The sequence below is a fragment of the Nothoprocta perdicaria genome, unplaced genomic scaffold (genome assembly GCF_003342845.1).
Source record: "Nothoprocta perdicaria isolate Ctin4 unplaced genomic scaffold, notPer1 scaffold_9, whole genome shotgun sequence".
In the NCBI taxonomy this organism is placed as follows: domain Eukaryota; kingdom Metazoa; phylum Chordata; class Aves; order Tinamiformes; family Tinamidae; genus Nothoprocta; species Nothoprocta perdicaria.
Window position 1 is genome coordinate 5,310,838 of NW_020456198.1, and position 14,146 is coordinate 5,324,983.

Sequence of the window (14,146 nt, forward strand, 5' to 3'; positions counted from 1 at the left end):
AATCTGCCTAGGACTATAGCTGGCAGCAAAATTCAGAGTAGGAAAAAGGCAGCACAAATAAAAGTATTTGTGAGGTGGATATATGCTAATAAACCTAGTTTATTGCTAAAGTGTACTGCTCTACAATAATGCAGCTTGCTTGACAGATACAGTGCTGTTTCATCTCTGCTTTTAACTGTGTCATCTTCTGGATTAAAATTTAGCCAGAAGTAAAAGGTGAAAATTCATTAATTTCCAGCTTGCTTTATGGCGCTGACAAAAAGTTGATATTATAATGTTCTTCAGAAGCACTGATGCTGTTAATGCAATCTGCTGTGCTCTGTAGCTAGAGACACACTGGAAATCCTCAACGCTTTTGAGATAAAACAAGCAATTAATGCAAATGTTTCTGCTCTCTGTTCTTACTGTAGTCTGTACTTGATTAGTGGCAGACATTTTGGGTGCACGTGCAAACAAACAGTCACTAAGTGCCAGCCCAATATTTTTACTATAAAATAGGATTCTTCTTTAGAGGCAGAGGCTCTGTTGTAAATTGTCACCTTTGGGATAGCATTACTTCATACTTACCATATATGAGACAGAACTTTATTTCTGTGAGCATTTTTTGCAAGCTAGATGCAAAAATTAGCTACTTCACCTACTTCTGATTTTTTCCTTACTAAATCACCAGATGAAACATAGTGAAAGATGAAAGAAGAAAAGAGTATGTGTCTAGGGAAGGGATGCATTTTGCTTTCAACAAGGGCAAGGAAGGACTAATAACTTACGTGCTGAGAGGGAAGGTATCTTAGCTGGTGTGAACACTGCTGGCACGAACTGCTGATGGAAAGTGGCTGCAGTTGGGCCTTGTTATCACAACAAGCCTTCAATGGTGAAGCCAGCCCTTCTGATGGGCAGAGGAAAAAATAGAGAGAAAATCTTACATGAATTGCTGACAAGGTGCCATAAGCAACTTCTCCCTAAGATCAGTCCACTGATGCAACGGGCGCTTCAAAATAACAGCGTGTGTTTGTTATCCTGTTACCTGCCAGCTTTACCCCAAAGACTTACTAGATGTCTGACCATCAGCACACAATTGTGCCCTCTGTCAGTGCCTGTCCTTCGTCCTGGCACCTTGCTTTATAAATCCATCAGAGCCAGTTAACTAATCCTACTGCCATCTCCAGCCTAAACAGTTCACCAGTACTTCTCTCCGTCATCAGGTCCCTCCATCCCACAGACACATAAATAGTTTGATTAGTTGCATACCGGCACACTGTGAATTTGGCAATAGCGAAGATATTGGAATGAAGAGTAAATTCTTGTTTCTTTTCCCTTTCAAAAGTTGCAACGACATGACAAAGGAGAAGAGGATTCCCCTGACAAGTGGAGGACAGAAGAAGAAATGGCAGCTGAAGCAGCAATTTTGAAGAAGTATTTTCAGTAGAATTAGAGGTAACAATTTATATATTATCATGTTCGTGAAGCAGCCAAAACTGTTCGGTCTTATATAGATTTCTGAAGGACTGGAGTAGAATATGTAGAAGAGAGCAACAGAAATGAAAGCTCTTAGGTTTGCATTGTTTCCAAAAGGACCTGGTGCTCCAACAGTAGCATCAAATAAGATGCTTTTCCTTGACCAAATCAGCTCTGTATTTCTTAGAGCAGAAAATAGCCTCAGTATCTCTGTGATGAGTTAAAAACTGCTGTATGTTCGTGTGCCCAATATACATGCGCATATATGAAATCCCAGCAGAACTCAGACTACAGAGCAGATAAGTAAATGCTTCTTCCTGCAAGTCTTAACTCATCTGATCAGTTCAACTTTCAAACTTAAACCTTCTGGAACCTGCTATGCTAAATTTTGCACTGGCCCTAAAAGAAAAAAAAAAAGGTTTGCAGGCAGGAATAGAGAAGAGTAAATACCTGGCAAACAATAACATTGGTACTCTAGAAATTGCAAGGTTTTCATCTTGTACCTAGAGTCCCAGAAGCCAGATTCTTCCAATAGAAATGAACTGTTCCCCAGAGATCAATATGAGTTATGCTGGGATGTGTGCTGCAGTAATGACTCCAAAAGCTCCCTCTCCCTGCTCCCCATATGTCATTTGCTATCATCCAGCACTCTCATTTCTCTGTCATTTCTGACTCTTTCATATTTTTTCCCATGAAGAAGCAAAGCACTATAAATATACCTCCTCTCTGCCTGTGACTCACCTCTTGCAGCCCGGCTTGAAAAATCTTGAGCCCAAGCACACACGTGGCACCCGTGTGGCAGCTCTCGGCCTCCCCTGCCACTCTCTTGCCTCCGTTTCGGCTGTTCCATGGGACACTTTCCTTTCTGTTTCTTCTCGCATGATGACCATCCTCCTGTCTGCCATCAAAGCAGTAACTTCTCCAGGCAAATCAGCTGTGGATGCGCAGAGAAAGTTGTGTAGCAAATGGCGTTCCCACATGTGGGAAAACAAGTTTTATTTATCTCAAGAGAAGAAAATTATGTTTTGTGCCTGGGGCTAATACAAAGTCCATATCACCCTTCAGCTTGGCTTAACGTGCTTTTGGTGGAACATGACTCCACTGGGACCGTGTAGAATCTTGCACTGTGTAAGAGGAGGAGGTGTTTGGTCACTGCAAGCCCGTTTGGTTTCCTCTTGCATCTGTGCAAAATACTGGAGCTTGTGCAACCTGAGGCTCCTCATGACAACCTTCCTTTTCATACCATGAGAGCTGGTGACTCAAAAGCCGTTCATTGTAACATGTGGCAGTCTTTGACTGCAAGATCCAGCTTGAAAGCCTTCTGTTTTCTGCCTGAGATGATGCCTTCTGCCTTCAGAGCATTTCCACCTTAATCTGGTTATAACCTGGGTGAAATAAGCACAAAAAGGAAAGAAAAACATTCTGTAAAATGGCTATTTAAAATACAATCTTTTTGGTTAAATGTAAATACAATCTTTCCACTTAAACATCACTGTCTTGCTCAATAGCACCAAGATTTGATTTAATTTACTTCCTCATTCAGTGTGGACTCACAGATGTCAGCTGTGTTTGCTAACTGACCACTCTTTGAGGTGCAACTATGGGGAAACCATCTTATTTAGAGTATAACATCTGATGCAGCATTTTAATTTTCAAGCCGCTTTCTGATGTACCTTTAGAATTTTGAAACTTTCCATAGCTGGACAAAGTGTTTTGATGGTCTGTGTTTTGTGGAATTGCACATGCCAGCAGAAAGGCCAAAGATTAAAAGAGTTACTAACTCGCAGATAGGTTCCAAAAATGTTTCCCTTCAAAGGCAAGTTGAGTATGTGTTGTTTTACCTGAAGAAAAAAAAGAGGCTGTGCAAGTTTCAGTAGGAGTTTGACTATTTTATGCACAACTGAAGTAGTAATGCTGTTAGAAAAGCTGTCAGCCTCAACTATGACGTCAAAATGTCCCCTTACATAAGGCGGTTGACAGTGATATTCTGCAGGTTAGGGCTTCTTGAGTTATATAGATCCAATAGCTTTTAATTGCTTCAGCATCTGAATGTTTTGTCATTCAACATGCAAGATTCATTTAAAAATTTCTCCAAATAATGCAGGCTGCACAGTGGGGCAGGATTTCTGATGTCAGTTCTCCCCTTCATCCCCAGTCTGACAATGCTTCTGGAGAACTTAATCTTTCAGCATTGACAGAGAATATAAGTTTTATTCATTTTCTTCACCCCACTGAGAGACAGTCTTGTTCTTGGAGAGCACTCATCCTGCCTCACAACCTTCCTTTCTGCACCGAGATCTCAGCACATGTGAAAAGGTGCCACTCTACTGACCTCAGCAGAGAAATTCCCATCATTAGGAGCAACTGGTGGGGCATGTAGCCTGGCAATGCGGCTTGCACCTGCTTTGGCTGCAGCACCCCTGACCATGCACCCTGCTGCCTACATCAAAGTGAGCACCTGAGCTCCTTGCTACTCCTGGGCAAGCAGAATCATTATACAGCCATATAAAATATAGAAAGCACCAGCTTAATGTAGGCCTGCGGTGCTCCTACAAGTGCTGCAGGACTCTGCTCCAGGGAGATGGGAGCAGTAAAGAGGTCTGCGTCCAATGGGAGGTCACCCATGGGAGCCCCCCTCTCCATGCAAGGTCATTTTTTTGAGCACTTACATGGAGTCAGACTAAAGGTGGTTTGTGGTCCTGGGGATTGTGGTGAGAGCTGTTCAAAGCTGCCTTTAGGAGCTGTTTGTGTATAATCCCTAAGTAAATACATGTGTGAGTAACCAGCTATAGATTTCTCTGCACTTCAGACTTAAGTGCTATTAATTATATCCCCCACTCAGCAGCCTCCAAGAACCATTAATTAGAAAGCAGGAGCTGATGGTTTACTTGTCTGTGTAGAACTATTTTGACCTGAAAGTGAAATGTAAGCTTCAAAAGAAACATGTTTTGTGAAGGTCACCTTGAAAAACATCATAACAATCTGTCAGTGGAAGAGAATGCAGCACTGCAAGTGTGTATTTCAGAGTGACACTACACTTTAAATAGTTGGAAATAGCAAAGAGAAGATGGATCGGATCATAGGGTCTATGTTTTTTCCCCTAAAATTAGGGTTCTTTTTCTGCAATAGGAAACAAGTACATAGAAAATAATATTTTTGTAATCTGATTGCAACAAAAGGAGAGTTAATATCAACAGAAATGCAACAGACGGACACAATCTGGCACTTGCTGGTATTTTGGGGATTTAAAACACCCCAAGGCACCACCTCTGTAGCAGGGAGAAGGTTGGTGCACAGGAGTTAAATTGCCTCTACAAGGGGACTTGTAAATAGCCAGCAGAAGTGCAGTGACTGTGCACAGCAGCTCATTCCCACCCTGGAGAGCTCAGGGCAAAAGGCTCCCCTGAATAAGTGTGATGTGTTAATGCACTGCAGCTTCAGCATCAACACTGGTTATTTTAGTTAAAGCACGTAATTATTCTTAAGAAAACAAAAGTTGCAGTGGAGTGAGTTATCACTGTAAGTGAAATGCATTCCTCTTGCAGGGGCCAGCGTTTGGTAGCCCTTGCAACTATTACAGGGCTTTATTTCGAGGCTGCAAGTAGTACACTGCTAAAAGGGACGTGTCTCATTCTCCAGACTGCCACTTCTCTACAGGTGGCCATTTAATGCAGCTCTGTGGAGTCCCATGCATTCCACACAGCACCGCTTGGATCCTGTAATTATTGCTGCAGTAGAAATGTCATGGCCAGAGACACAGGCTTTGTACAGCATAGAGGCAAAGCAGCGGATGTGTCACTGGTAGCAAGGAGCGCTGACAGAGGGCCGGCTCCAGAAGCCTGAATACTTACCTGAGCTGTCTGTCAGGTACCAAGTATTTTCAAGTCTGATCATCCCTGATCCATCACTAGCTTTATGCGTGTTGCATTGGATGAGAGGGAATTGGGGAAGGCTGAGCACAAGCCATGGGCAGAACAGGAGTTGAGGTAGAGGACAGAGCTGAGCCTCAAATTAAGGTAATATCAAGCGTGGTCAAGGACTTTTATGCTCAAACCTGGGCTAAAATTGTGCTAGGCTCTTGCTTCACAAAGCTGCAAAAGACACACTGGCGAAGCAGCCAGACCCTCCTTGAAGCAGACTCACAAAACATGTGCCAAGTAATTTGGAGGCTGCCATCAAACTGTCACTCAGGAGGGGCACACAAAGGAAACTCTTGCTCAAAATGCCATCAGAAGGGGAAACATATGTTTCAGGGAGAAGCGACAATCAAACAAAGAAGTGGGCGGTTGGGGAGTTGCAGCAACAGCAGCAGCAGCAGCCTCCGGGATCCGAGCGTCGCGCGCGGCCCCGAGGAACATGTTGAGGGGCTGTGCCCTCATCTAGCAGTTGGGTAACAGCTTTGTGTTTAATAAGCTGAAATAATTCACTGAGTATGGAAGCCAGCTCTAAACAGGCTCTGAAGTGAAGGTGCAAAACTGATCGTACCAAGCAGAAAGCCCACTTCACAGGCAGTTATTAGCAAAGGGTTGTATCATGTTACCCTGTTGCTCTACTTGCTGCATAATGGAGCTGCCCAGAGAGACACTCAAACCAGCAGCTGAAATGTGACCTCAAAGCTTAAGAGCTGCCTTTGTGAAAGTTCTGGTATCTAGGCTGTGCAGGTGGAAAGCTGTTAATAGCTCTCCCAGCTAGCAGCATTTGAGAAAGGAGGGATGTGATGGGGCTCGTTGGGTTGAGAATATTTAAGGCTTTGTCACTTGCCAGGATGGCAGTCCCTACACTAAACGCCGGGTATTTGCATGGAGAAACCCAAATGCTCCATTTGTGTTAGCATCTGTGGTCTCCTGCAAGTCTCCAGTGAAGACATTTAACCACTGCAGTGAGGAGTGTGACATGAGTTTGACCAGGGAAGTAACACTCACCTTTCATGGCTGCAGTCAGCTCAGGTGTCAGGCTCTCAACATTGACGTTCCTCTACTTTGGGAGCACCCTCCAGGTCTTCTGTGGCACATGTTGATGGCCTTTTGCCAGGATGGACCACCAAAAGGTAGTGAAAATTAGATCAGACATGGGAAGAAATTCTCTGTTCACTTGTGTCTCAGTGTCTGGAACACAAGGACATTCTCTGGATGATGGTCCCAAATCACTAGGGCAGAACGCCTTTGCCATTATACAGTCTGTCACCGCAGGGTCAGGGTCTGTGAGGATATCAAATAGATGATAGATTTTGAAAGAGCGTTTGCAGGAATTTATATAAGAGATCATGTGCCCCAAAGACTCTTGCATGAGATTATTATAGCAAAATTGATTTGAAGAGTAAGAAGCTGGATTTGATGACACAAGATGCCCTTTCTAATCCTTTGTTCCTATGTGTAGCGGTCAGCAGAGCTGGGGACTGCGCTGTCTTGCTCAGCAACATCAGAAATGCAGCTTCATTTCCCTTTGCCTCATGTTTGTGTTTGTAAAATGAGCCTGACCTCCTTTTGAGGGTGCTTTGCAAGTTAGGAATGAAAAGCACAATGTGAAAGAAAGCCATTAGTATGATTTGGAAGCGAACTTCATTGAAAAAGTATATAATAAGGCAAACAAATGTTCATCTTTCTTGCTTTGACATATAATTTTAAAACTAGTTGTGTGCACTGATTTTTCTCCTTTCCCTAAAGCACACAGTATAATAGGGGCTGAAATCTACTGTGCCTGGATATAACACCAAACATTTCATTTTGCCTATTACTGTCTGTATTTTTTGTTGGAACACATTAATGAGCACCCAACTCATTAGCAATAAACAGTCTTACATTTTGTCTTGCTAACACAGATCAAAGGTACATTTAACTGTCTGTTATTAGGTTTGATATTTTTCAGGTAACAAAGTATTTGAAAAACATCCCACGACACAGGAAACTCCCTGAGAGCGCCCTGATTCTCCTCTTCTCAGTGGCACTGGAACTGCAGCTGAACACATTTTTATGATGTTCTACAAATACGAGATTCTTCCTTGAAAAATTTTATTGGACCTTTGGATATCATCAGGATTGATTTTCAGCTAAGACAGTGAACCATACTGGTTCAAAATAATGCTCTGAGCAATAACTCCTATTTTTCTGAATTGTGAACTTGGGAATGAATCTTTTAAAATTATTCCGTGGCCCAAACTGAAATAAAGTGCTAGCAAACCTGTGTAGGTCCTGTGTTTAGTTACATTACGAAGCATTTGCTCCATGTATTGCTTTTTGAGATTGTTGTTTTATTTGTATCACAGAAAATTAGGTCTTTTAGTGATACAACATTTCATAGAAACCAAGGCCTTGTTGTAGCCTAGGCAAGGTAAACTTGAAGAGCTACCATTTTGCCAGATGGGATATCAGAAAAACAAACGTGTAATCTTTATTCACGTCTTTCCCTGCTCTGTTGCTTTTACTGTGTTGGTACAGTGCTGCAGGAGCTAAAGGCAATAGAAAGTGCTTCTGCAAATCAATAAATATGTAAAGCTGCTAACTATCACAGTAGGGTTAGACTGGCAAGCCTGTCCCGATTGCAAGAACAGGCATCATCGTGGCAGTCATCCATGTGGAACGCTCCCTCGGCAAGAAATGCCCTGCTCAGAGCCCTGCAAAGGAAGAAACCTGCAGTGGTTTAGCTGTTAATTGCTAACACGTAATAAGGAAGAAAAGAAGTCAAACAGCAGATGGAAGGAAGAAGAAATGAGCCTGCGAGATATGCATGAAAAGATCACCAGCAATCTTAGCTTGAATTGTGGGGAGGCTGCAAGAGAAGCTCTTGGTGTTGGCTGAGCTCAGGCTGGGAAATGCTGTGCACAGACTCCTTAGGCAAGAGCTGTGCTGCGTGGTGCCATGGGCTGCAAGCTCCAGCCCGTGTCTGCAGCACAGGAGAGCATCCCTGCACGTGCCCATCGTGCCCACTATCTGCAGGCAGCAAAACAGCCACAAGGAATCTGCCCTGAAGGGCTGCAACCTAGCCTGAGAGGTAGGAAGAGGAACAAAGGACAAACTCATATACTCGAAACTGTCACCTTCCCAAAGTCAACAGTACTGCATACTGCAGGGAGAGGCAGGCCTTGGGTTTGAGGTCTTTGTGCTGCCTTCCATGTTTTACGGAGGTGCTGTTAAAATCTTGTTCCTGAAAAGCCAGCTTGATTTCAAAGATCTTGCTGTTCAGCAAGGGCTGAATAAACAAGAAATGAAGGTCAGGTGGCAAGAAATGCCAGAAAAGGAAGGGTAAAAGCAGACAGGACATGAGGAGGTGCAGCAAATGAGCCCACACAAACGCTCTTCCTTTTGCACTTGGGTATTTAAAGTAGTCATGGTTTCACATCGAGGGAAGACAAGAGCTGTGCTTCAGGGATGATGCTAAATAGAAAACATGCGCGGCCATCACCTTTGCATGGTGTTTCCAAACCTGGCACCCCGTGGCATCCTGGTAAGCATGGAATATTCCAGTATTAATTCCATAGCCCGTGGTGAGTGGGCACCACTCCAGCCATCCACACCAAGACGAGTGCGGAGCTGTGTGGAGCATTTCCTTTGTGTAAATGAGAGGGATGTTATCACAGCGCTAAAGGTCCCGCTTTAAAAAAAGCCTCCCATGGTATTATGCACAAAACAACCTAACCTATTTATGCAGCACAGAAATATTTATGTGCTTCACGCCTGCTTAAAAAGGGAATTTGCAATAGATGAAGGACATGAGGAAGGATTGGAGCGAGAGATAAGGGGAGATGAGAAAAGGCAGATCATGAAGTACATGACGCCCCTGCAGCAGCATGTGGCGTAACCCCCATGCTTTTTAAAGACCTGAGCCTTGAGTACCATGTCTGGATCACTCATACACTTCCCATAGACCTAATTTTCTTAGCTGGGGCGCTGCATACAAAGCTGCAGGTGATGCAAGTGCCAGGGCAAGCAGTGCTGAAGCACAAGCAGCCTTTGCTGCTGAAGCTGCCGCCTCCAAGCACAGTCCCCTGCTCCTGTGCAGGGCCCGGATCACCGGTCACACCATCGTGCTACAGTAATTGGAGAAAATCCCAACTTTCTACAGTTCAGACCTTCTGAAGTTTGTTTTTTGGAGGCATGCAGTTCCTGCTAGAGGGATGCCATGCTGTGCCTGTGCACCACTTTTTCGTTAGCAGAACAGCTGTGTTGCAGTCGCCTTGCTCCTCATCGACTCCTGGAGGACCCGTCTGCACAGGGACTGTGGATAAGGAGCTGCTACTCCCATGGAGCTTGGGCTAGAGGTAGACATGGGCTAAGGATGGAGCTCCTGGCCAGGCCAGGACATGGGGCTCCTCACATCCCCCCTGCTTGGTGGGACCACTGGGGATGAAAACACGTGCATGTAGCATGTGCTCTCGTTGCTACCTGTAAAACAGTAAAAATCACAGTGCTGCAGCACCCAGGGAGCCACTGAAAAGCTTTTTAACCCCAATACCCACGCAGTGACAGCCATGAAGGTGCCTAAAGCATTTCTTTCTCAGCTCCCTGTGCCCTCCTATCCACTCCCTATCTTTAGCTGTCACCTCAGCCGAGGGCTGTCAAAACTCCTGGTCCGATGGCTGCATCTGCTTCCCGGCGCACGATCCAGCGGCTCTGTGAAGGAGAAGCCGCTCGTGTAGGCTGTCCTGAGTGCTGGCGGTGCTGAGTTTCCGAATGGAATGATGTATTTCAGCTCTTGTGCGATTTCTGAATAATCAGCTCATCAAAAAATATCATGCCGAGTTCCCTTGTAGTCCTCTCCAACTTGCCACCTCTCCTGCCAATAGCTCCATGGGGTGACCACAGCTTGGCAGAGCCCATTAGCAGAGCTCTGCACAATCATCCTGAATAGAGCTGGCTGCAAAATACCATTTCTCTTCCTGGAAAGAAGAAAGAAAGAGAAAATAATAATAATAAAAGATATGATGGGGCAGGGGAGCTTTTAGGCTTTGCATTTCAGGATGAAGATTTTTCCCCACTGCTTACTCCATTACTCTCTTCTGCTTTTTCTCCCTTTCCTCGCCTATCAGATTTTTTTTTAGAGGCTGATGCCCGAAAGAAAAAAAGGAGGAAATCACACATGGTGAAGTCGTGGCACGTCAAGATCTGCAGGCTGTCAAGTCCATAAGTAGCTCCTCGGTGCACACAGTTTTAGGTGATTTCACTGGAGGTGCAGCATGAAGCTGCGGTGACCTTTTCAGAGTGGGACTCCTGGGCAAGATGCCCTTGGACCTTCACTCTGCTCTGTCTTTGCCCACTGTCTTGTGAGGAATTTCTGCAATTTATTCCCCCTGGGGTGGCTCAAAAACACAAGAACCTGGTTAGGAGCCTAGAAGCCAGCAAATATAAGACTGGCCACCTGGGCTACCCACTAGGAAGGTGCCGGGGGATTTCAGAGCCGTGTGGCCAGAGCTTTGGGGGGTCCAGGAGCTGCAGCCCGAGGGCTCTCCTGGCTCCAAGGTCAGTGTGAGCGGCCGTGCAGCCTGGTCTCCGGAGCTGCTGCTCCATCCCTGGCTTTGCAGAACCCCGACCTGCCCAGCGTTGCCCCTGGCCTCCTTTCTTATGTCACCCCATCTCTTTCTGCTCAGGCTTTTGTCATTTTTTGTCACCATAGTGACAAAAAGAGGGATGATTGCTAGAGTAATTTCCCATATTAGCTGGCATTGGCCTTTCAGCCTAAATCAGCGCCTCGCTTCCCAGGGCTGGCTGAGGCACAGCACAAGGGGCTCAGCACAGAGAAATAGGGGGGAAATCCACTTTTCGGAGGTTCCTCTTTGGGTGTGTTTGCACCAAGTCTCATGGTCTCCAAAAACAGCAACAGGAGCACTTCGGTCTTTGCAGATTTGCATTTTTGTAGGTTTTTTTATGTTTGTTTGGTACATTTCAAGAAGCCACACACATGCAAATGCATACTTAAAAAGCAGAAGTGTTAAGTACTCAAAGAGGTCTAAATGACAAACAGGCTATTGAAAAGCGGGAAAAGGTCACCAAATGGGAGAGGGAAGCTGCTCTTCTGTTCCCAGTGCAGGCAGCCCAGTCCTCGCCACAGAGGAGTATATATTAAGAAGAATCAACCTTCATTTCAAGTGTGCTGCCTTTTGTCCTCATATCACAACATTAACATTATCCCCACATAATTTTGTGTATTTAATTTTACAACAGACGGTGCCAGCAAGCACTGCCTGTAAATATTTGATCACCACTGCTCCTCTAGGATTATCTTATCAAGAGTAAAGATATTAAAATAGAACTCTTGTCATGTTGCTGCCTTTATACTCATAGCCTGAGAGTTGATTGACAGAAAATGAACTGCCTGAACTAGCTCTAAAGTGTCTTTTTACTGAGTGCTTTAATGCCAGGGGCTATAGAAAAAAAAAGGTGGCTAGTCATTGGAAACTAATGCCTTGCTGCAGTTGCAAGGCTTTTGTACTGAAGATTAAAAATATGAATCTGCTAGGGGTATTTTACAAGTGTAAAATGGTGTTAGTCTTTTTTTGTATCTTTTTGCTATCTCTAATGAGCATTTAAAAGAAGTGGCCCTTTCCCTCCTGCACTGGAACAGCCCCTGCAGCCGCAGCAGCAGCTCAGAGATATGGGCAGAAGTTTTGCAGGAATAAGCTCTTGATTCAACTATCCTGCAAATTTTCTTTTTGGTGATAAAATGGATCACAAGTCAGGACTGAATGTTCCTGCCTAGCTTGGAAATCAAACCGCTGTAGACAAGTCAAGGTTTCTATTTGTGGCCAGTTAAAGGCACGCTGGTAACGCTGTTTTAATGTTAGAAAATTGCTCCGTAATTGTCATGTGTCCAAGGAGCCCCGTGCTCCAGATCTGCAGCCATTCCCCGGGGCTGCACGGATCATTGAGAGGTTTTGCTGGAATAAGGGCCCTAACACCAATCCAGGAAGGAAAAAGAGTAGAAGAAAACTTGAAACACTAGCTCGAGCTTGTCAGAAATCAGAAAAGAAGTAAGGGCTTAAGTGCCTTTCTGATTTTTAACTTTTAAAACCTTTGGAAACCAAGATTGGAGAGGGTTTGGCAGCTGCAACCCACTGGTGCGGTGGGAAGGAGGGAGTTAAAATCCCCACATCTGTCTTTGAACCTGTCTGCCAATGCAGAAAAGCCCCAGCAAGGCAGAGGAGTGCAAAGCAAAGAGAGGAGCTGAAGGAAGGAAAAAGTAATTCCCTGATCTAGCTGCTCTAATGATGCGCACCAAGCAGACGGACATCGGGAGCGATGGTCGGTGCTCCTAAGGCTGATAGGGAAATGGAGATAGAGCAGAGAATAAGACTCTGAATAAAGGAATGCTTAGAATAAAACTAACTTAGTTGGAATAAAACTGAGGTGTTAGTTTTCATTGAGAGAAAGAAGGGGGCAGATATTTATATTAGAAATCAGACATGAGGGGAGATGGGTGTCAGAGGAGAGCTGTAGCAGTAAAATCTCTGTGGTCCCGTTTGCCTGGTGGCTGCTGAGCAAGGAGTGACACCACCAGCATCAGAAGATCTCCAGGCAGGAACATTGCCTTAGACCAGTGGATGCACCCTCCTAGATCCTGAAATCCAGCATTTCCCTGGAGAACTCCAAAACCTCCACAAGGAGGTACCCCTTGAGGCTGGGGGGGAGCCATGCACGTGGTTAGTGTCTGCTCATCAACACACCTGGGGCTGCTCAGCTTTATCTTAGCTTTGAACAGCTAAAGACATCCAGCAGGTTGCCTCCAAGGTTAGATCTGGGCAGAACGTCTGGCATCTGAGTCCTTTTATGTCAAGTGACCTGATCCTTCTTGGGGCGTTGTGTTTTTCTCATCATCAGGTACATCAGCACAAAGATCCCAGGAGCACGAGGCAAACAGAAGCTACAAAGAGTGACCAAAAAGAAAAGTCACAGGGAGAAAATCAGCATGCCACCTTCACTCAACTGCACACAGGTGGAAACTGCTTTAACTCTGCACAGATATTAGGGCTGTGGACACTAAACAGACAGTTTCTAGACAAATCCAGGACATGAGGCATCCCTTGCTACCCCTCCAGCTCCTCTGACAAGGCCCCAGAGCTGGTGGGTACTTGGCTCTGGATTTATCCCATGCACTGGATTTACCTGCTGCCTTTGCAGTGAGTTTTGCAGTCAGTGAGACCAGAGAGGAAAAATGTAGAGCTGCAGGAGAGGGAGCAGTGTGTGGATTTGTGTGTGTGCATGTTGTCTCCTATATGATAAGCTTCAGCACACGGTGCATCTCAGGTCTGCTGAGTCTCCATGAAGATGGATGCCTGAAAAGGCTGAGATAGGCGGCAGAGTGGAAAAAAGGTTGCCCAACCTTGAAGCAAAGAGTTCCAAAATAAATAAGCATGGATCTAGCATGGACCAACCTCCTTAAAAAAGGAAATCGCATCTTTGCCCTGCACTGTGGCATGATGAGAAAAAGAAGCAAATTGAAACGACGAGGCACAAGTTCAAATCATGATTATTACTGGCATTTAGCTGCGTTTTGTTGGAAATATGAGTCTATGAGGGCAGCACAATGCATATATATATATGTTTATATGCAACCACACGTATGTACACGTATGTTTGTGTGTTTGTATGAATGAATGAATAAACAAGTAGAAACACAGATACAGTCTGACAGTGTTTTAATCCCAGCTCTTGGTTAGGCCTGAGGTAAAGCAGCGACAGCTCAAAAATAATTTGGCAGGCTT

At 44.8% G+C, this 14,146-nt stretch overlaps 1 protein-coding gene and 2 long non-coding RNA genes across 3 annotated transcripts in view; 1 reads left to right on the forward strand and 2 right to left on the reverse strand.

The window, feature by feature from the left end:
- The window catches only part of FHIT (fragile histidine triad), a 356,061-nt gene extending 348,445 nt beyond the window's left edge, over nt 1-7,616 (forward strand). Inside the window, exons 6-7 of the mRNA XM_026052580.1 lie at nt 1,325-1,434; nt 7,305-7,616. Coding sequence (XP_025908365.1) covers nt 1,325-1,426 — 102 coding nt within the window. The 3' untranslated portion in view covers nt 1,427-1,434; nt 7,305-7,616. The remainder of the gene's footprint in view (nt 1-1,324; nt 1,435-7,304) is intronic.
- On the reverse strand, nt 777-2,256 carry LOC112958665. The gene is made up of 2 exons (XR_003251471.1): nt 2,197-2,256; nt 777-886 (listed from the first exon to the last, which is right to left on the reverse strand). It is a non-coding gene; the product is annotated as an uncharacterized LOC112958665 (long non-coding RNA).
- LOC112958664 lies at nt 2,714-13,238 on the reverse strand. The gene is made up of 4 exons (XR_003251470.1): nt 13,109-13,238; nt 9,992-10,327; nt 6,378-6,653; nt 2,714-2,840 (listed from the first exon to the last, which is right to left on the reverse strand). It is a non-coding gene; the product is annotated as an uncharacterized LOC112958664 (long non-coding RNA).
- Nucleotides 13,239-14,146: the final 908 nt, after the last annotated feature.